The 20861-nt window shown below is 53.9% G+C and overlaps 5 protein-coding genes across 5 annotated transcripts; 4 read left to right on the top strand and 1 right to left on the bottom strand.

Moving 5' to 3' along the window:
• Nucleotides 1-2353: 2353 nt before the first annotated feature.
• GMORB2_0743 (translation initiation factor 3 subunit B) lies at nt 2354-4755 on the bottom strand (the record flags this gene model as incomplete). Its single annotated transcript, XM_035462727.1, has 3 exons — nt 2354-2785; nt 2855-4388; nt 4484-4755. The coding sequence occupies 3 exons, from the start codon at nt 4753-4755 to the stop codon at nt 2354-2356; spliced, it is 2238 nt and encodes a 745-aa protein (XP_035325657.1).
• A 726-nt stretch (nt 4756-5481) lies between these two features.
• On the top strand, nt 5482-7273 carry GMORB2_0742 (T-complex protein 1 subunit beta; the record flags this gene model as incomplete). The annotated part of the gene is made up of 3 exons (XM_035462726.1): nt 5482-5633; nt 5743-7117; nt 7214-7273. Coding segments are annotated over 3 exons (1587 nt in total), but the record flags the coding sequence as incomplete, so codon positions are not given.
• Nucleotides 7274-10282: 3009 nt separating this feature from the next.
• On the top strand, nt 10283-12396 carry GMORB2_0741 (uncharacterized protein; the record flags this gene model as incomplete). Its single annotated transcript, XM_035462725.1, has 3 exons — nt 10283-10544; nt 10992-12171; nt 12258-12396. The coding sequence occupies 3 exons, from the start codon at nt 10283-10285 to the stop codon at nt 12394-12396; spliced, it is 1581 nt and encodes a 526-aa protein (XP_035325655.1).
• Nucleotides 12397-14273: 1877 nt separating this feature from the next.
• GMORB2_0740 (TBC protein) lies at nt 14274-16579 on the top strand (the record flags this gene model as incomplete). Its single annotated transcript, XM_035462724.1, has 2 exons — nt 14274-15968; nt 16073-16579. The coding sequence occupies 2 exons, from the start codon at nt 14274-14276 to the stop codon at nt 16577-16579; spliced, it is 2202 nt and encodes a 733-aa protein (XP_035325654.1).
• A 929-nt stretch (nt 16580-17508) lies between these two features.
• Nucleotides 17509-18849, top strand: GMORB2_0739 (uncharacterized protein; the record flags this gene model as incomplete). The annotated part of the gene is made up of 1 exon (XM_035462723.1): nt 17509-18849. One exon carries the CDS (start codon nt 17509-17511, stop codon nt 18847-18849), a length of 1341 nt encoding a protein of 446 aa, XP_035325653.1.
• Between the last annotated feature and the right edge of the window lie 2012 nt (nt 18850-20861).

Raw genomic sequence — 20861 nt, 5'->3', positions numbered from 1 at the left:
CAGAGGGGTAAGGAAGTTGCGGTGGCAGTGTGGGTGGTGGTGAGGTTATGTATTATTTATCACGTTTTAGCGTTCCAGACCGTCCCAAGCCACCTGGCAGATGCAGAGAGGTCGAGAGGGGGCGGAGTCGTATATACGGCGGGAAAGTCGAGAGGGTATGAGAGACCGAGGCCTTTGCGGAGGGTGGTAACGAGGACAGCGGCGATGGGGATATGGGGACGAAGGAGTAGTTGGAGAGTTGGAGAGTTGAGAGCACAAAGGAAGTGACGAGAACGAGCGAGTACAGGCAGGTAATAATAAAGAATCGTAATACGGTACAGGGCCATAATACTCCAGTAATAATACCACGGACAGTACGGAGCAATACCAGTTCGAGTACCTGTACTCCGTACAGAGCAGAGAGTAGGGATACGCAGTACGGGTACGGTGACTGGTAACATGGGCAGAGAGAGAAGTGCATCGAGGCCCATGGATTGTCCCAAGCCAAGATTGAATGGTTGGGTGGCACGGCTGGGAAGTGGAGCCTCCCTCTGAGTCCTCTCCCCCTCCCTCTTGGGGTCCGGATGAGATTTCCTAGTTTCCCTAAATCCCAGACCAAGAGACCCGGATGTCTTGGAACTTGGGAGTATCTGTACGGAATTTATCCCCAGGGCAGCCACAATTAACAGAGCTATAGGTAGGAGAATATGTACTCACACATGTACGTAAGTACTCGTACTCATTGTGGCGGGGCGAGAGGGAGACCAAGACCTCGACAGCACCCTCCCACTGTCTACCAGGACGGCGCAGTTGGTCCGCCCGTATTATCGATTTACTATTACTACATGTAGTAAGAAGGAGAAAGAAGGCAAGACGAGGGGTGATTGATGATCAGGTTATTTCCTATCTCGTCACTACCACAACACACAATCATACGAGTACACATATAGCAGCTGAGACGGCATTTCTCATGCTTTGCCCAGTATTGCGTGGCCTCGGGCTCGGTCTCATGATGTTACTCAGCACGCCTTTTTAGTTTTTTTGCTACCACTAAGGGGTTGTGCTTCCGAGATGAGGCATTTCCGAGAGCCACGTGACTTTCACACAACGGTCACCAGATAGCCCCTTATTTCCGGTATATAATAGCTTATACAGGTAGATAGCTTCTTTCTCCTTTCCAATATATATATATATATATATATTAAACAACAACAACAACTACTACTACTACTACTACCACTACTACTATACTACTACTACAGAGTACGGAGTACGGATACATATAGTCTGGAAGTCTTGCTTTCCTATTTTATCCCTTTTCCTTTTCCTTTTGGTGCGTATGAGTATAGGGCTTGAGACAGTGTGCACCCCTCTCTTGCGTGTCACCCACTGACAATACTGCTAGTAATATATCCGTAGTGGTACTTGTAGTGTAGTAGCACTGACTGACCTGTACTGTGTGGAGTAATCCTAGCAACTGCAGAATCTAGTTATGAGTTTATAACATTCACATCTCACTACGAATATTACAGCCCGTCCGGTCTAGCGTAATACGGCAGGAGTTCGTACATGGCTCACATGTCTCTCGTTGTACTCGTACTCTTAAGACCATCGACTGACAGCTGGGCAGAAGCAGCCTCTGACGAGTACGCACTTGTTGTATATGTATACTGTCCAGCGTCCAGTGCCCACCGCCCACTGCCCACTGTCAGACTGTAGGCATGGTCGGCCATCGTTACTATTAATAATAACCGCGAAACGACCAAACCCCCAGCTCCATGGATCCACCGGCATCAGTCTCCGTCCAGGGGCTCGTTACAGGTTATAACTTATCGGCAGGGGGTGGCCATAATCTAACTTGAGGCCTCCATAGCATTCATTGCCAGTAATCACATGTACGAACACTCCAAAGTTGAACGTCGTACAATCAGGAAAATAATACTGTATTACAAAGTACGGGTACCAGCAGTATTATCGCTTGTATTATTGCTTGTAGTCGTCATGATGCTACTACTCCCTACAGTAAGCTGTAGCAGTATCTGTAATGTTACTACTGCTCCGTATTCGTGCTCGATAACTCGATAATACTACTCGGTCACCACATGACCCGTCACTCAAACCACCAGCCCACAAGATAGACCATTTCACCATAAATTTCATTAGCTATAAACCTCCTCGCCCGCCAGGATTTTTGTTAGTAAGGAAGTCTGTAAACCATACACAAAAGAAACACTGGAAAAAAAAACAGAGAGGGGAAAGCAAACAGGACCAAGCCCCCTTCGAAAATGCATCTGCCTGTAATTCTTTTCTCATTTTTTTTCTATTATCATTCGTCTGTTTTTATTTCACCGTAGTTACTTTTTCTCCTTCTTTCTCAAGCAGTAATCACCTCCTCCGTCTCCTCGAGCACCTCTTCGACAATCTCCTCAACCTCACGGTCCTGGCCGACATCGCCAACCTGGAGAGTCTTGGCCTCGAGGAGATGAGTGTGCGGGTCGGCAGGGAGACCCAGGGCCGCCCTCTCCTCGGCCACCTCCGACTCGACGCTCTCGCGCCACGAGTACCACTCGTTGAGAATGTGCCTGCGGGCCTCAACCACGGCAAGGTCGGCCGATGCGCCGCGGTCGTTGTCCTCCTGCTCAAACTGCCGGCTGTACTCGCGCAGATTCTTGCGGATCTGCTTCTGCTCCTCCTTGGTCAGAAGCGTCGGCGGCCGGGGACGCCACGAAAACTGCTTGAACTTGTCGACGGGCTCCTCCCTAAGGGGCTCTCCCTTGAAGTCGTAGATGTGGTATCCGTTTTCCATCTATCATACTGTCAGCCTCTCTTTCTCTCCCTGTCTCCATCAGATATAGTGAGGGTATGCGTGTCTTACCGTGTGCTTCCACACCGACGCCCACGTCGCGACAAAGCGGCCAGACGGGTCCCACTCAACATCCGTCACGCCGTAATGGTCCGCAATGTTCATCAGCTGCAGGTTGGCGGTCAGGTCCTTTTCCGACTCGGGCTTCTCACCCTCAAAGTCGAGGTCGAAGAAGTCGAGATCCGAGCTCTGCTGGTTGTGCACCGTCGCAATCACGACAAAGCGTCCCCTAGGCGACCAGTAAATAGCGTTGCTGTTCTTCTTGTCCAGCGTGCGGAGGTGCTTGAAGTTGCCGGCAATGGGGCCCTTGGTCTTCTCGGGGCAGAAAAAGGCAACGGCCGTCTTGGGCGCCACGGCCGTGGCGCCGACGGGCTCCGTCGTCGTGATGATGGCGAAGCGGTCTCCCTTCGGCTCCCAGGCAAAGTTGATCACGGTATCCTTAATCGTGTCGACAACCTCGACCGGAACGCCCTTCTCCTTGACGCGGAAGATCTCCAGCGTCGTGGCCTGTGACTTCTTCGACTTGGAGTGACGGTCCACCTTGACGCACAGGTACGTCGACTCCGACTGCCAGTGAAGCTTGACGTCACTGACGTTGAAGAGGTTCAGCGTACGCACGATCTCCTTGGATGGCACGCTCATCAATCCGACCTTGGCAGGGTTGCTGCCAATCTCGGGCGTCCAGAAGCACAACAGCTGCTCGTACGTCTTGATATTGTCGCGCTTGGGGGTGGCGGGTGCCCAGTCAAAGTCCATGACACCGTCAATCTTGACAGACGTCTTGTCAAGGAGGTTCATGCGGGGGAGCTCGTAAATGGAGATGGACTGTCCCTGGGTCAGACGAGCGACGTACTTGTCGTCCGACGACCACTTGAAGGCAGGCCACTGCAGCTTAGGAGGGGGAGCACCCTCCTCACCCTTGGGCATGTCAAGGTTGGCAAACGAGCGGAGAGGCGTTCCCGTGGCAATGTCCCAGATGACATAGTTCTTGCCATCGTCGTCGACGGACAGAGCGGGGTGGCCCTCATCGGGGATGGAGATGGGACGGTTCGACCACGTAACAAGGTACTTCTCGTTGGGGGAGAAGGCCACAAGGTTGACGTAGGGGTGGGCAAAACGGGCCTGGCGGGACCAAGAGGGGCCAGCCCAGAGCTGGACACCCTGAGCATGGATCGACGTCAGGTAGGTTCCCAGCGGCGACCACTGGACAAAGGTTTCGGTCCAGTGCTGGCGCTCGACGACGTTCTCGGGCTGGTCCTTCTCGTTGTTCCAGAAGACACCGACACTCTCGCCGCGGTACATGACGAACTGGTCGCGACCGCGGCCGGCAGGGTCCTTGAGCCACCATCGTAGATGCTCCTTCTGGGTGAACTCGTCGATATGGGGGGGCTGGTACGTCTCGTCGATGCGGCCTTCCCTTCCGTAGCGCTCGATATCCGTCAGCTTGTTGACACGCAGAGTGTGCTTCTTGTCAAGGGGAACCAAGTCGAGCTGGCGGGTGGCGGCGGCGGCCTCGGCAGGCGACGAGTATTCGACAAAGGCGAACCTGTGCGAGAGTTGTCAGGATTTCCCATTAGGTGGGCAGCAGCCTGTCTGTCACAGACTCAATAAGAGATAGAAAAGAAGGACAAAATATCTTACTGAAGTGACTTTCCATCATCTCCCATGGGCATATAGACCTGTTCCTCGCTAGTCTTTCCCACCGAAACGAGCTTCCTCAGAAGGAACTTGACCAGCTTAGGCTTCTGTTCTTCGTTGACCTTGGGAAGGCCATCAACGACAACAAATGTGTCGTAACCCTGCTCTAGCTGGACCTCGAAACGCTCTCGCAGATCCGAGGTGTCAATCTCATCCTCGTTAAACTCGTCATCGTCAAGATCCGCCTCGCGGAGGTGGTCGAAAGAGGGTGCCATGATTGTGGTTTAATGTGTGTGGACAAGGGAAGGGGGCGGCGGCGGCGAGAAAGAAAAATGCCCCGCTTGTGTCGAACGCTGCGGATGCAAGAAGAAATGTGTTCGCCGACCGTATCAAAAGAAAAGTGTGACCCGTTGCGGTGTCGTCGGATTTAAGGATGGCGGTTCGCAGGGGACGTGGGTAGAGGAGGTTCGAATTTTTTTTCTTTCTCCCTAGACGCGCAAATCGTGCGAGGGGTCCTCTCTCTCCAAAGGTGGGGGGAAGACTTCGACGATACTCTTTCGCCCAGACACAAATTTGGTGCTGGCGGGCGATTCTAAAGTGTGCGACGGAAAAGCTAAATTCCTTGACCGACACAACACCTTTTCGCGGGGCAAGTCACGTGCAGGCTTTCAGGCCATGGTGGGGAGGGGTCTCTCCCTTTTTGTTAGGCACCTGCTAGACGGCGGGCGCGAATTCAGAGGGAGGGGCCCCTGTGCTGTGATGAAGGAGAGACAGAGGCAGAGCTCCAGAAAAAAAGGCTGTATTTCTGCATATACCAACAACGACACCTCTTGCTGTCAACACACAAATCTCCGGAGCCTTCTATACTATTAGGCACTGAGAGCAAGCACAATGGTATGTTCCTGAATTCACTCACTATTCGTCTTTTTCCAATAACCGTCATCACCTTTTGCTGGAAACGTTGCTGGCCGTCGAAACTGACTTCATCTACCCCTCCTCAGTCGTTCCAACCTACCCAGATCTTCGAGGAGGGTACCACCGAAGAAAAGGGCGAGAATGCGCGTCTGGCCGCCTTTGTCGGCGCCATCGCCGTTGGAGACCTGGTGAAGAGCACGTTGGGTCCCAAGGGAATGGACAAGATCCTGCAGTCGGCGTAAGTTTGAAGGAGCTCTCGCCCTGTCGTTTGTCGGTGGCGGGGCAAAGGGGGAAGCAGGAGGCGGTATGTGTTATGATATATGGGTTGCTAACTCAGGGGTTTGCAGGTCTACCTCCGAGATGATGGTGACCAACGACGGTGCTACGATCCTCAAGTCTATCGCTCTCGACAACGCCGCTGCCAAGGTACTCGTCAACATTTCCAAGGTCCAGGACGATGAAGTCGGTGACGGAACCACATCGGTGGCTGTGCTGGCCGCCGAGCTGCTGCGAGAGGCCGAGAAGCTCGTGGAGAAGAAGGTGCACCCGCAGACCATCATAGAGGGATACAGGATTGCCAGCAAGGCCGCATTGGAGGCTCTAGAGGATGTGGCCGTGGACCACAGCAAGGACCCCGACGCCTTCCGCAATGACCTCCTCTCCATTGCCCGCACCACCCTCAGCTCCAAGGTCCTGTCTCAGGACCGCGAACACTTTGCACAGCTTGCTTGCGACGCCGTCCTTCGTCTGAAGTCGTCGTCTGACCTGAGCCACATCCAGATCATCAAGAAGGCCGGTGGCAAGCTCAGCGACTCGTACCTCGACGAGGGCTTCATCCTCGACAAGAAGATTGGCGTCAACCAACCCAAGAGGCTTGAAAAGGCCAAGATCCTTGTCGCCAACACGTCCATGGACACGGACAAGGTCAAGATCTTCGGCGCCCGCGTCAAGGTTGGATCCACCAACAAGCTGGCCGAGCTTGAGAAGGCCGAGAAGGAGAAGATGAAGGCCAAGGTGGAGAAGATTAAAGCTCACGGCATCAACTGCTTCATCAACCGCCAGCTCATCTACAACTGGCCCGAGCAGCTCTTCACCGACGCCGGCATCATGTCCATCGAGCACGCCGACTTTGACGGCATCGAGCGCCTGGCTCTCGTCACCGGCGGCGAGATCACGTCGACTTTCGACCACCCGGAGCAGGTCAAGCTGGGACAGTGCGAGACAATTGAGGAGGTGATTATCGGCGAGGACACCCTCATCAAATTTTCCGGCGTCGCCGCCGGCGAGGCCTGCACCATCGTCCTCCGCGGCGCCACAGACCAGCTCCTGGACGAGGCCGAGCGCAGCTTGCACGACGCCCTGGCCGTCCTCTCCCAGACGGTCCGCGAGCCCAGGACGACGCTGGGCGGCGGCTGCTCCGAGATGGTCATGGCCAAGGCCGTCGAGGGTGCCGCCACCAGGGTTGAGGGCAAGCGCCAGCTAGCCGTGTCCAGCTTCGCCACCGCCCTCCGCCAGCTCCCCACCATCCTGGCCGACAATGCCGGTCTCGATTCTGGCGACCTCGTCGCCCGTCTAAGGAAGGCCATCTACGACGGTCTCACCACCTACGGCCTCGACCTGATGACGCCCGGCGGTGGCATCACCGACATGCGCGACGTGGGTGTCATCGAAAGCTACAAGCTCAAGAGAGCTGTTGTCTCCTCGGCAAGTGAGGCAGCTGAGGTAGGATTCGTCCCCTGTCTTTCCCCTCGTATCTGACGTCGTCCCCTTCCCCTACACGCTACAGAGGCCCCAATCAGCTGACATGTTGTATCACAGCTCCTTCTCAGAGTCGACGACATTATTCGCGCGGCACCGCGCCAGCGAGAGCGCATGTAAAGGGGGCAGGTTGAGTTGCAGGAACGAATAAATAAATAAATAAATACATAAAAAAGGGGAACCAAAATGTCAAGAACAGCTTAGATGTGGGCTGGGGTAATTCCAGGCATGAGTAGCGTAGATGGCGGGGCCAAAAGACTATATAATACAAGGACCACTGTTGGGTCGTATTCTCCCCCCTTGTCAACACACTCGGTGCCAAACCAGAGCAGACGACGTGATGATGGCTTGGAGTCACCGCTCCTCCACAGCCATTCGCAAGAATCCCGGTCACTGTTGACTTGACTGCTGAACAAGGGCATCGAGATGAGCTTCAAACTCGGTGTGCCCCCATGAATCCTTCAGGTCGTCACCTCCTTCAGACGTAGGCGTCTGTCAGGTGTTATCTGTATCGTCTATGTCGTCATCATCTGTACCGGCATCGTCCATATCCGTATCTACATCATCGTCGTCGTCGTCGTCGTAGTCGTCGTCGTCATTGTAGTCATCGTCGCCGTCATCTTCTTGGGTTTCCCACGGACTGCGTATGTCCCCACTCCGAGGATCACCTGTGCGACAGGGTCGGCACCTGGATCCCTGAGCTGGAGATGCCGGTATATGCAACTACCACCAGACCTAAAAGGCCGTCGCTCATCTCCCCAGTCAGCACTTTCTTCGAGCATCCCATACGAGAGTGTATGGGCCACTGGGGGGAAGACCGTGATCAGTGAGCTTGGTGGCTCGCCCAGCTCAGGCTCCATAGTCGTTACTGGGTTGACGGAAGACATGGTACAGAGCGAACCAAAGTTCCTCTCAACCGTTTTTCTTTTCAGGAATACATATACATGGGGGAAGGTGGTGGTGTTGTGTGATGGTGCCACCTATCAATAAGCTACGAGGGAAGTTTCTAGGCTAGATATTTGTACATATCAGTAGTAAGAAAGCAGGGGGGATGGGGCATGCATGTCATGTACAGTGAGATTGAAATGGGGATACAGCTTGTGAGTGTGCTCTTGTTTGGAAATAACCCTGGGTGGCTTCGTTGCTATGTCCTGGTAATAGATGCTGAGAGCGTTGAAGCGTGACTTATAACGGATGACACATGTAATAATAGCCCTTGGTATTAGTTACTCCATCATCACTCAAGTCATCATTCTCTATCTAAGTGCCTTTGATATTCCGATGCGTACATTTTCATTTTCCTTTCTTATATTTGTTTTATCCGTCCTTTCCATTATTGATGTAGAAGTGTCGATACGTCCTCACGCGCGCGTAGATATTTGGTGGACATACAAGGTGCTTTAGCCCCTTCAAAGGAAGGGCTGTGGCTGTTGTATTGATCTTACTTATTTCTATCTACCTAGGGATGAGGCTATATATATATATGAGTTTCAGAGGTTTGCTAGGAAGCCTGAGGCTCAGGCCTCAAGACCCCAGACCCCAATAACCATTGAATCGCCTTTTGCCCAGTATGTCCAGGAAGGAACGTTGAATGAACTTATGACTTTCTTTTTTTTTAAAAAACAAAATTATAACTAGTGCATTCAAGTAAGAATGGTGACATGAGTAACTAAAAGAAAGAAATTTCCGCCTAAAGCTCATGGATAGAGTTAAGTACGGCCTCCAAGTCTAAGATCTGAAGGTTGGATTAAGTGGAGAATGTACTTGAAAAATAATAACATATTTATAGTAATTTATAAATGAACTCTATCCGTACCTAGATACTGAAACAAAGAGATGGAGAGGAAATTCTATCAGCTATATAGAACATGGGACAAGAAAGAGAACGGGTATAACCTTGTTATCACGAAAACTTACCTTTGACAGTGCTTGCAAACAAAAAGAGATGATTGTGGTTAACCTTAGGGTATGTATGAGATTAGGAGGAATAATAGAAGTCACATGATCACTATCAAAGTGGACAAGACTAACGTAGAATCTTCTATGATACTTAAATAGCTGTAGTCCCGCAACCTCTCATTTATAGAAATCGAGACTCTTTCTTATTATCAAACAAACTCTTTAACATTTATTGATCCCGTCATTCGACCTATCTTCTAGCTATTTATAATAACGGGAATTTCTCATAGTATGTTACCGTTAGATCCTTTAGGGTAAGTTTTCGTGATGACAAGGCTGTACCCGTTCTCGTTCTTGTTCCCATGTTCTATCTAGTTGATAGAATTTCCTCTCCATCTCTTCCTTGATATACTGGGCAAAAGGCGATTCAGGAGGTGGCATTAGAATCTTACAAAGCCATTGGCAAAGTCATTATTTAGATAATCAACAAAAGGGAAAAGACGATAGTGCAGACGGCCTCGTGCTTTCATTGCTTGTCTGCTCGTCGCTTTCCCCAGAATCAGAATCAGACCTTCCTTTCTTCTTTCTCGTCACTCCTGGCAACGGCGCTAAGTTGCAATCCCCATCTGTTCATTTTTGTCATTCATCGGTGAACTCTCCACATCACGGTGAACATGTCCAGAGCTAGAGAAGAATGGCATATATGGGCGAAGTGAACTGAATTGAATTATATCTAATAGTTCTCAAGCCCAGAGGGCGTTGCAGGACCTCAAACTATGCACACCTCGCCTTGGAGCTGATCCCTCCCCCTATCTCTCTCTCTCTACTTCCGTCTCACATTCATTCACTGCGCATCTTTTTTCCTTCGTTCTTGAACCTTCTCTTGACGCCTTCCGTTCATTCATCTTCCTGTAATATACCCATATTTCACACTATTCTTGACAACAACCATCAAATCTACCAACAATGACGCACCAAGCCGGCATAAACGAAGCCCTCCAGAGGCGGCACACCGCCGTCCTTTCATCCCCATCACCATCCAACTACGCTTCTTTCCCCGGATCATCAGATGACGAATTCTTTTCCGTGTCATCGGGACGGTCACTGTCACTACCGACAGCTTCCCCGCTAAGTGTCATCGAGAATAGATCACTGCAGTCACCCGCGAGAGAATATGACTGCGATCTATCGCAGAAGAGTATACCCTCGACACCAGTTCGTCACCCAGCCATGATCTCCAGGGCGCCTAGGCATCAGCGCTTGTCCATCTCGCCAATTTCCATAGTTTTTACCTCGCCAGTGAACATGGTGACGGACCAAACGTCGCCGCTTGCTGGTTATATTGGCAAGCGTGCCTCAAAACCCAGTCAGCGGAGTGAGGAGGCTCGGGAGATTATCGAAACTGCTTCCGAGGAGAAGAGCGGCTCCATACAAGAACCACCGGAGGAGAATGTCGAAACCCCCTTGGCTGGTCCGAAACCGACGGACGCATGTCAGACTCCCCCTCCATCTTCCCAGATACACTCGGCCGAAACGACGACGCAGGCAGATGCCCTGGTCAGAGCTAGCATCTTCCAGGGTCTGGGGCACAGCACAACGGCTGCAAAACGCTCGCAGAGCCTGTTATCATCCTTCGACACGATCAGCCCCAAAATGTGTTGCGTCAAGAAGATATGCCATCCCCAGAACACATTGGAACGATACATCAAACCCCCCTACCATCTAAGCAACCATCAGCCAGTACCACGAGCTCAAGCTCTTGCCCCGGGGAAGGAATGTTTTCCAACTCGACCAAAGACCGTTTTAGACGAGGTTACACCATCCGAGACACAAGATGTATCTTCCAACTACAGACCTCACGAGAAAGACATCGAGGAAGAGAAAGAAAACCGTGGCACACAGGCCGTCAAGAAACAGCAAGAGACTGATGCGACACTAGCACGTACCATCGGAGTTCGACGTCTGCGAATCAAGAGCACGCCGAGACGCAGGCTCCTGGTCAAGATGGAAGCTGATGTGAATCTCGACATGTCGGCTGACGGGAAAATTACCCAAGCCTCTCTCGACGAGCAAGATGAGCAAGATGACGTAACGTATGATTCTGGACACGAGTGTTCTGACTCTGGCTGGTCATCGGCTGAGAGTGGGCAAGGAGACGACGTCGAATCCCTGCCCCAACTTGGTGCCCCCCTGGGGGTGAACGAAGAGTTCCCGTGCGTTGGCTGTGATGCGTTCCGACCTGGAGCACCGTTGCCACGAAAGCAGCCCTATATCCTACACTCGGCCTACGGACACTCTGTCAAGTTTCCCGAATTCGATCCCACGGGCCGTACGGGCCGGTACATACCACATCATAGGGACACAATCGTTGGCCTGAAAGGCATTCTAAAGCCGTCTACCATGCGCTTCAAGGAGTCCGAGGTATCTGACGATGCCGAATCGGATGCGCAGCCAGATCTGCCTGTACACTACGCCGGATCCACGACGGACGGCAACGGCAGCCATGCAAGCACCCAAATCAAGCCTGAGATTATGGGCCGTCTCGAGTCGAGCCCGGTGCTCCGAGGTCCCAGAGGCTCTGATAAGACTGTGCAGCATCCCTTCTACGACAAGGCGACGTCCCCCATCCACAAGAGCCCGGCACCAGCTCGGTCAATCGAGGTGGCACGCGCCGAGGCCTTGAAGCGAGTCCACGACCCCCCCCCATCATACATAATGTCCAAGGCGATGAAACCGACAATCGACCGACTCAAGAAGCGCATAGAAGATGGCACCGAGCCATCCGAACAGATCCGGCACGTGCACCTCGCAGCAAGCCCCGGCGCCAAGGCCGTGGAGGCGGAGCTGGAATACCGAGGTCTCCGGACGAGCGTACAGAAGGACATGCTCTTCTCCGAGCTAGCACGCGAGTACTCGCGACTGCTGGCGGGCTCGTCGGAATGTCTCTTGAGCATGTGGAGGAAGATGATGGGCGACCTGTACGACGAATGTCTTGAGATACGGCGGGACCTGACGACGCAGCCGAAGCCGACGGTCAAACCCTTGACGCCGCTGGAGGCGTTGGTGGCCTACGGGCAGGGGTGTACAGACGAGTCGAGCGTGTGCACGAGCGATGACGAGTCGGACACGGAGGAGGAGCACAGGCACGAATCTACCGTCATACCGGATGAGAAGGACAGGAAAGCCAACAGTGGCACGACCACAGGGCTGATGACGCCGGCATCGTCACCAGCGGGGAGCGCGTGCCTGTCGGTCAGCAATACGGAAGCGGAAGGCAAGGTCTCTGCAGAGCAGATGGCACCAGGTCGAGCATCATCGCCTCTGAAAAGGCGACTGAGTGGTGATGGCGGGGAGCAAGAGCACGCCGATGATAGAGGCAGAGGAGAAGGAGCATGTCTCATGCGTAAGAGACAGTTGAGACGGGTTGACGCAGTATCACATATTGTGCAACGTACCCTGAGGTTGGGTTCGAGCGCGGAAAGAGCCGTGGCCGTCAAGACAGATAAGGCGCTCACGGACAGGGTGCGGGAGATTATCAATTTCCACGCAGGGGGTGGATGGAAGAAGAGGGTGTTGGGCAAGAGGCGCAGAGACACACGAGAGAGAGGACGAGACGACAGAGAGGACGAGGACGAGGACGAAGAAGCAGAACGAGAAGAAGAGGAGACGACGATGAAGAAGGCTGCAAAGATGCTGGCAGCAAGAAAGAAGAATAAGAGAAGACGGAGAGGTAGACGAGAGTGGCGGGCTGTGGTTGGGGAGCTGATGCTGGGGTAGGTCAGATGCAGGGGGTCGCAATATCCAAGGGGCTCAGAGAGGGTGGAGAGGGGGGGGGGGGGGGGGGGGGGGGGGGGGAGGACGAGGTCTACAGACTGTGAGTGTATGTACTTGTACGATCGAGGAGCACGTGCCATATGGTGCAACGTATCTATTTGCTAGTATTACGACGGGCTGGATCATGGTGGAGGTTATCATCTCAATGTATTGTATACATGACAAGGACAGACTATTGGTGCCGCTACGAGTACATAAACATGTCACAAGGTAATACAACGATGCTTCTATCAGGTCAATACCGTGACCATGATGGAAGTATAATAAATGTCGAGAAGAGAATAGATTTGGGGGAAGAGAGTTGAAGGGGGGGGGGAGCATCAAACATACAACCTGTACTCGTAACTGTATTCTTCTTGGAACTCCTCCCTATAGACCCAACGCCAGTCTCAGCTGCAGCCATAGTCTCTCGTATTGCTCAAAATCCTCTCTCGTACGTTGAAGCCAATTTCTCTTTGGGTTAAGGGGAAGGGTACAAATCTGTGCGAGTGTGATCATGTCACTAGTCGGTGATGATGCATGCGAAAAGATACATATCCATTTCCCTCTCTCCCTCTCCCCCTCTCTCTCTCTCTCTCGCTCTCTCCCCAGCTTGCCCAATTATCATCTACTACGAGATACATGTACTCCGTAATCTGTACTTCCTATTCAGTGCAGGTAATAACAAACAATTCAGCTGCAATAACAGCTAATACCAGTTAATACCGTTTCTCCGCCCAACGCCAATGCAACGCCAATGCCAATGCCAATGCATCGCCTCCTTTTCCCCTTTGGCCCATAATACGAGCAGTAGCAGAGAGAACGAAAGCGAGAGACGGAGAGACAGACGAAGAGGGCAGACGAACGCAAAGAAGAAGAAAAGAGCAGCTGTGATATCGTCATCGTCATCATGTCAATCCAGGCACAATAAACACTCGCTTTTTGTTTCCTGTCGACGGCCTCACTGATCGCCTTCCTTTTCCCTCTTCGGTTCATCCAACCCTTTTCAATCGTTCTTTTCTTCTTCTTCTTTTTTTTTTCTTAAAAAAAAAAAGCCTTTTCCCATCTCTATTATAATAGTCCTCCCCCCCCGCCCTCTTTCATCTTGCTAGACAAAGCTGCTCCTTGAAATCTGCCCCACTGAAAGGGAAAAGAAAGAAGACCACCCCACAGGTCCTGACGCCCATATCGCCATCTATCTCTCCCCTCCTTGAATACCAGTACACAACGCGTCAAACGAGGCGATCGAGTCGAATCAGTATACACACACGAGAATAATAAAAGATCTCGACGGGCCGTAGCCCCCGAGGTTACCGCCCACCCTCCCGGAGACTCCGCTACACACACACACACACACACACACACGTATATATATATATATATACACACAAGGGAGGTCCCGAACACCATGGCCCGCGTCGACGACGAGGCCCCCCCGACACCCTTATCGCCCGCCATGGCCATGTCGACCAGGAGCTCCAAGTCAGCAGCATCATCGTTCCGTTCGGCTACCAGTGACGACGCATCGACGCTCGATAACGTGAGCAACTTTGAAGAGATCGGCCTAGAGGACGATGACGACACCGCCACGCCCAGGAGGACGGCTAACGGCATCAGCAGCAGCAGTGCTGCAGCCTCCCGTCGCCAGCCGTCACCCACACCGCCATCGACGGCCAGTAGCGGAGGCGGGCGGATGCTGGTGTCGAGCAAGCGCGCGCCCAAGCCTCGGTCGTCGTTCCCCAACCTCCGGTCGGCCGTGCCGGCGTCGAGCGTGCGGAGCACGAGCCTGACGGTGCTGACGGACACGTCGCGGCCCGCGCTCAACCGGTCCAGCTCGTCGCTGTCCTCGTCATCGCGGCAGAGGAGCCCCAGCCCGGGCGGGGGTCTGAGCCCGAGTATGGCCCACCCGCCCCGGCGGGACTTGAGCCTGCAGCCCAGCAGGCCGCGGAGGGGCAGCTGGCAGTCGGCGCACCGCAAGTCGTTCGCCGAGCTGGAGCACGAGTGCGACGAGGACGACGGCGACGACATCCCCGACGGGCTCATCCTCGACAATGTGCCCATGTCACCGCGGCCGCAGCACGAGAGGCCGCCGAGCCGTCAGCCGTCGCCGTCGTCGTCGGACAGGCAGCCGCACCAGCCCAAGGAGAGGGTGCGCAGCGTGGGAAACGGCACGCCGCCCGTGGCCCAGGCCCAGGGATCGCTCAGGTCGCCAACGTGGAAGACGGACGCGGCTGCCGACAGGCCGCATGCCGCCAAGTCGCGCGCGCACTCGTGGAACGCCGCCCTCGCCCACCTCAGCGCCGAGGCCAAGGCCCTGACGGAGAAGCTAGAGGAGCACGCCGATGAGGAGGAGTCGCGGGCCCTCAGCCGCGCGGCCGCGCGGCCCAACACGTGGAACTCGGCGTCCTCGTCCTCGTCAACGTACTCGGCCGGAAAGAAGGAGAGGATCAGGTCGACGCCCGAACTGCCCCCGCTGCAGAGGGGCGGAGCCGCCATGATGATAGACCCCCTCCCCGTGTCCAAGGAGAAGGAGGCGGTTCTCAGCCGCACGCGGCCGTCGTGGCTCCCGCCCAAGAACCCGGCCGAGGAGCGCCGCCACGTCCGCGAGTACCAGAAGATGATGGCGGCGAGCGCCAAGGCCGACGAACGCCGCGAGGCCGCCCGCCGGTCGCGCACCGAGCAGAGGGACAACACGCTCACCGGCGCCGTGCGCGCCTGGGACGAGGACGTCATCCCGCGCTGGAACGACGCCATCCGCGAGAAGAAGACGCGCGAGCTGTGGTGGCGCGGCGTGCCCCCGCGCTGCAGGGGCACCGTCTGGCTGCAGGCCATCGGCAACGACCTCGGCCTGTCGGAGCGCTCGTTCGACACCGCCCTCGGCCGCGCGAGGGAGCTCGAGTCCCGCGTCGACGAGGATAGGGGCGACGCAGACGACATCCGCAGGGCACAGTGCTTCGACCAGATCCGCCACGACGCCGCCAACGCCACATATACTGACCTGCACATCTTTCACGAGCAGGGCCCGCTGTATCGCCTCCTCGTCGACGTCCTCATGGCCTATGCCATGTATAGGAGCGACATTGGTTATGTATCCGGATGTAACGTGAGTTTCTTCCCGTGCTCTCTCTGCTGTTCCATCTCTGTTACCTGCCGAACCCGAGAAACTAACGCTGGTGATGAACCCCTGCCTTGGCCAAAAAAAAAAAGACCATTGCCGCCCTCCTCTTACTCAACCTACCCAGCCCAGCCACAACCTTCATCGCCCTAGCCAACGTTCTGAACCGCCCTCTCCCCTTGTCATTCTACACGGGCGACGCGGGCGCTCAGAGCTCGGCGTACAACCTGGTCCTGCAGATGCTCTCGCAGAAGTCGGCCACCCTCCACACCCACCTCACGCGAGGCATCCCCGGACTCGAGCCGGCCTGGTACCTGGCCGACATGTACACGTCCCTGTTCACGGGCCACCTGGCCGTCGACGAGGCTGCGCGCCTCTGGGACGTGTACGTCTTCGAGGGCGATGCCGTGCTCGTCAGGGCCGCCGTGGCCATCCTGCTGTCTAATGAGATGGCTCTGCTCGGGAGTACGACTGAGGCCGGCGTCAAGTCCGTGCTGCTATCTAGGCCCAAGACTACGACCGACACTGCCGGTAGTGATGCCAAGGCCATAGCCGAGGACAAGTTTATCGCCACGGTCAGGGAGGCTGGCAAGAGATGACCAAAGAAACTGGCAAGAGAAGGCAAAATAGCAAAACAAACCAAAAAGAGACAAGCAAAAGACATACACGCACACACGCACACACGCACACGCACACGCACACGCACACACTTACCTAGTAAGTGATGGGGTGGCGAAACAAGACAAAAAATCACATAACTTGGGACTAATTTTTTTTTTTTTGGAAAAAGAAATCTAGCCCTGGCGTTGGGCGGGAACAAGACATATAAAAATCAATCATAGAAGGCGCCTTTGTACTATTTTTATTTTCTCCCACTTCTTTTTTGTGCCACGACATTTTATTTTCTATCTATTTCCGTTTCGAGATTTGTTGAATATAGGGACTTGCTAGCCCTGGCTCTTGGATAAAAGCACTGGGTAATGCCATTCGGTAGAGGTGAATTGACCTTGCGATGAATGCAATGATTCGGGTCCCTCAATGTGTCCTCAATCTTGATATCAATAGAACTATACAGATAGTAAAATACGAACACGGAGTGATGCTTGAGCGTGTAAGTGGCGTGTAAGACAGTATACAGACGTGTAAGTGAGGAATCACGTGATGATTGACAAAACCGATGCGCGGGGGAATTTGGGCCGCCACCAGACTGTCTACGGCATGACAAAAACAAGCGCACACCACCGTCCAACGGGATTTTGACCGCCCCAGATTCATACTCCAGGCATCTCCCCTCCCCCCCCCCCCACATGAACAACCAAACGTTCCTCCGTTCAAGAGAAAAAATAAGGTGTGAAGAGACATATCAAAAAAGAAAAAGAGGGCAAAAGTGGCTGCAGACGGGGAGAAGAGGCCATCATCGGGACCATCCCGACGGTCAACCGGCAGCGGCGGCGGCGGTGGCGCGGGGAGCAGCAGCAGCAGCAGCAGCAGCAGCAGCAACAACAGAAACAACAGAAACAGTAGTATCATGCCAGGGTACAAGCACGGGGACACGCCTAAGCGGGCAATGGTGCGGGGGACGATATCGTACCTGGAGTCGCAGGGGCTGCCAGTGAACAAGTCGGCAATATTCCGACACTTTGAGCTGTCCCGGTCGCAGGGGTACGCGGCGCTGAGCGTGCCGGTGTCGAGGCGCAACGACCCGGAGTGGGAGGAGACGCGGGGGCGGCCGAGCAAGATCGGGGAGGCGGACCAGCTGCGCATGGAGCGGATCCTGTGGGACCCGGCGTACGAGGCCGTCAACCTGAACTGGGGTGGTCTGGCGCGCGAGGCCGGGCTGACCACCGAGTGCAACGCGCGCACACTGCACCGGAACATGGGCACGATGGGTTACCGGCGGTGCCTCGGATGCGCGCGGTCGTGGACGCACAGGAAGACGAGGGAGAGGAGGGTCGAGTACGCCGAGCGCATGCTGGAGGCCTACCCCGACCCGGGCACCTGGCGCCTCGTCCGCTTCAGCGGCGAGCTGCACTTTGGCTTCGGGCTGGACGGCAGAGTCAGGTTGCTGCCCCGACCCGGGGAGAAGTACTGTGAGGCTTGCCGTGGTGGACAGCAGCAGCAGCAGCAGCAGCAGCAGCAGCAGGATCAGGACCAGGATGTGATGATGGAGACGCCGACGGAGGATGAGGAAGGTGCTGCTACTACCGCTGCTAGTACTACTGCCGCTGCTGCCGTCGCCGTTGCGTCTACCATGACGACAGATCACCCGAGGGATGTGCGGAGGCTGCACTGCTGGGCGGCGGTGGGATACGGCTTCAAGAGCGAGCTGATCTTTTACGACGATTCTACCAGCCCCAACAGCACCGGCGTCATGAGCATGTCCGACTACTGCGACAAGGTTCTCGAGAGGGTCGTCAAACCCTGGCTTGATCCTACCATCCCCGTCAGCGGCAGCGCCAACGGCGATGGCGGCGGTGATGGCGGCGGCGGTGGAGGAGGAGGAGGTCAAGCACAGATGCCGCCGCCTCCGCCGTCTTTCGTGTTGGAGGAGGACGTCGAGGCATTTGCGCACGGAGGCGCCTCAAAGGTCAACATTGCTCAGCAGTGGAAGGCAGCCCACGGGCTGAGGTGCTACTTCAACTGCCTGGATAGCCCAGACCTCAGCCCCCTCGATACGCAAACGCTGTGGCCACCCCACAAGCAGTGGACTGTCGAGACACTGAGGGACTGGGACGAGGATACGCTCAGGCAGACGGCTAGGGATGCCTGGGCTAACTTGGATCAGGATAGGATCAATATGTGGGTGGATTTCATGCCGCAGAGGTTGAGGCATGTTGTCGATACAGATGGGAGGATGGTTCCATGGTGATTTAGTCACTTCTTCTACTTCTTCTTCTTCTTCTTCTTCTTCCTCTTCTTCTTCCTCTTCTTCTTCTTCTTCTTCATAATGTATTCTCTTCTTCACTGCTAACCTTTTTTTTTCTCCCCCCACAGGGGTGTTTCTTGTCTGTTTCTTTACCCTAGACTTGTAGGGGAATACATATCTAGCAGAATATACGGAACGTATGCTGTCGTGGACTATGTCCTCTCAGGGTTAGTTACTACATGCCTGTACGTACTGTTCTATCATACCTTCTCGTCAAGATCAGTATGGAGCAGATGGATGTTGAAGCATGAAGGTGGCTCAAGGGCTCTGAAGAAATGAAGGTGATGATGATCTGGCTAACAAGCTCTAGCTAACTACTGCACAATGCGAGATGTGAGAAGGCAAGGATTGGTGCCAGACTGAGCGGCGGAATAATGTCGGTGAAACGCTCGTCTGAGGTTCTAGAACGGAAGGAGATTTATCCGGATAACTATTCACCGATGTAATCTGTAATGATGCAAAAAAAAGAAAAAAGAGCTTGAAACCAGGCCTTTTTCTGACCTTCTTATTGATGAGGAAGGAGCTATGATCGGACCAGAATAACCTCATCCGGTGGCTTACTCAGTTGTTTGATCTGACCACGTGACTATATGGCCTCAGGCCATCGACAATGGATGGCAAAGAATTGTAGTGGCTGCCGGAGAGATGGCGTCATGTGGTGCAATCTAGACTATAATACTCGTAGACTGTACTCGTGGTAATACATGGAATTGATTTGGCTGATGCAACGGTTCGGTTCCGGTTGATTACATCGACTTCTTCGTTCCTTTCTTCATCTTCTAACGACCGCTATAGCCGGTTAATCCCATGTACGAGTACGAGTATAGGTACGACCCCTCCCCCCCTCCCCCCCAACCCCCCCGAGCGTCCCTGAATGCCATGATGCATACGAAGTGGCAGACTGATTGCTGAGATGACTCCATATGCCTTTGATTGAGTGGATGAGCGAGCACGCGGGTTGAGGTTGAATGAGTAAATGAGTAAATGGGCTCGATTCAATGCTGTATGAGTATTATCTTACCTGTATATAGACGAGTAAGTTGTGGCTGTACAGGTACGTGTAGCTTGTGTTATTAATATTACTCGTTTGCCGTTGATGCACAGGTACGAATGTGCAAGAGCATGTGCCAATTAACACATGTTCATACAGTCTGACCTAACCGTAGATGGATGACTCCAACTGAGATCTGCCCCCACGGAAATTCAGCAGAGAGCATCATTGATATATCGTGTTTTTCACAGAGAGCACATAGCACAGAGCGACAGAGTGCAGAGTCGAGAGTACCACTATAGGTATCAATACTCCGTATATCGATCCAATCCTGACCAACTGCGAAACTCCGCATCTGCTCAGTATCAATATACGGTCCTCGGATTCGTACCCGTGAGCCTGTGACGGCTCGCCCGTGGGCCGTGGCCCGTGGGGCCAAAGGGTTAAAAAAAAAGACCCGTACCCGGAGCGCCAGACACACCCCGGACACAACTCTGTATGGTGCTCAACAAATTTCCCCAACAGAACAAAAGCTTCCTTACGGAGTGGCCGCAGCTGCTAACGGCCTACGAAGCCACAAATTGCTGTTTCTTCCTTGCCTGCTCGTTCCCAACGTGGGACGGGACGAGAGAAGCGAGACTTTTTCTTTCCACCCGCCCGCTCGGTCGCCGACGTGGCGTGATATGGAGGTTTTTTTCTTCCCTTTTTTGAGATACTCGTATACTACTATGTAGTAATAGTCTTCTCCGTGCATTATATGTAATTCTTTGTCTCTCTCCTTTTTTTTTTTTTTTGGTTCTGTTCTTCTTTCTTACCGACTGCCTTCGATATTGCATGATTGATACTTGTAAGAGATTCCGGCGGTGAGAATTGACCCAGCATGTAGGTACCGTCTTTGGGAAAGTATTATGTGTCTCTTTTACGTCTCTGCAGAACAGGGAAAGGAGCGTCATACAGACTACGG

The sequence above is a fragment of the Geosmithia morbida genome (assembly GCF_012550715.1).
Source record: "Geosmithia morbida isolate 1262 chromosome Unknown scaffold_0, whole genome shotgun sequence".
Taxonomy (NCBI): Eukaryota; Fungi; Ascomycota; class Sordariomycetes; order Hypocreales; family Bionectriaceae; genus Geosmithia; species Geosmithia morbida.
The sequence above is the reverse complement of the archived record's forward strand: the minus strand, read 5'-3'. Positions and strand labels throughout refer to the sequence as shown.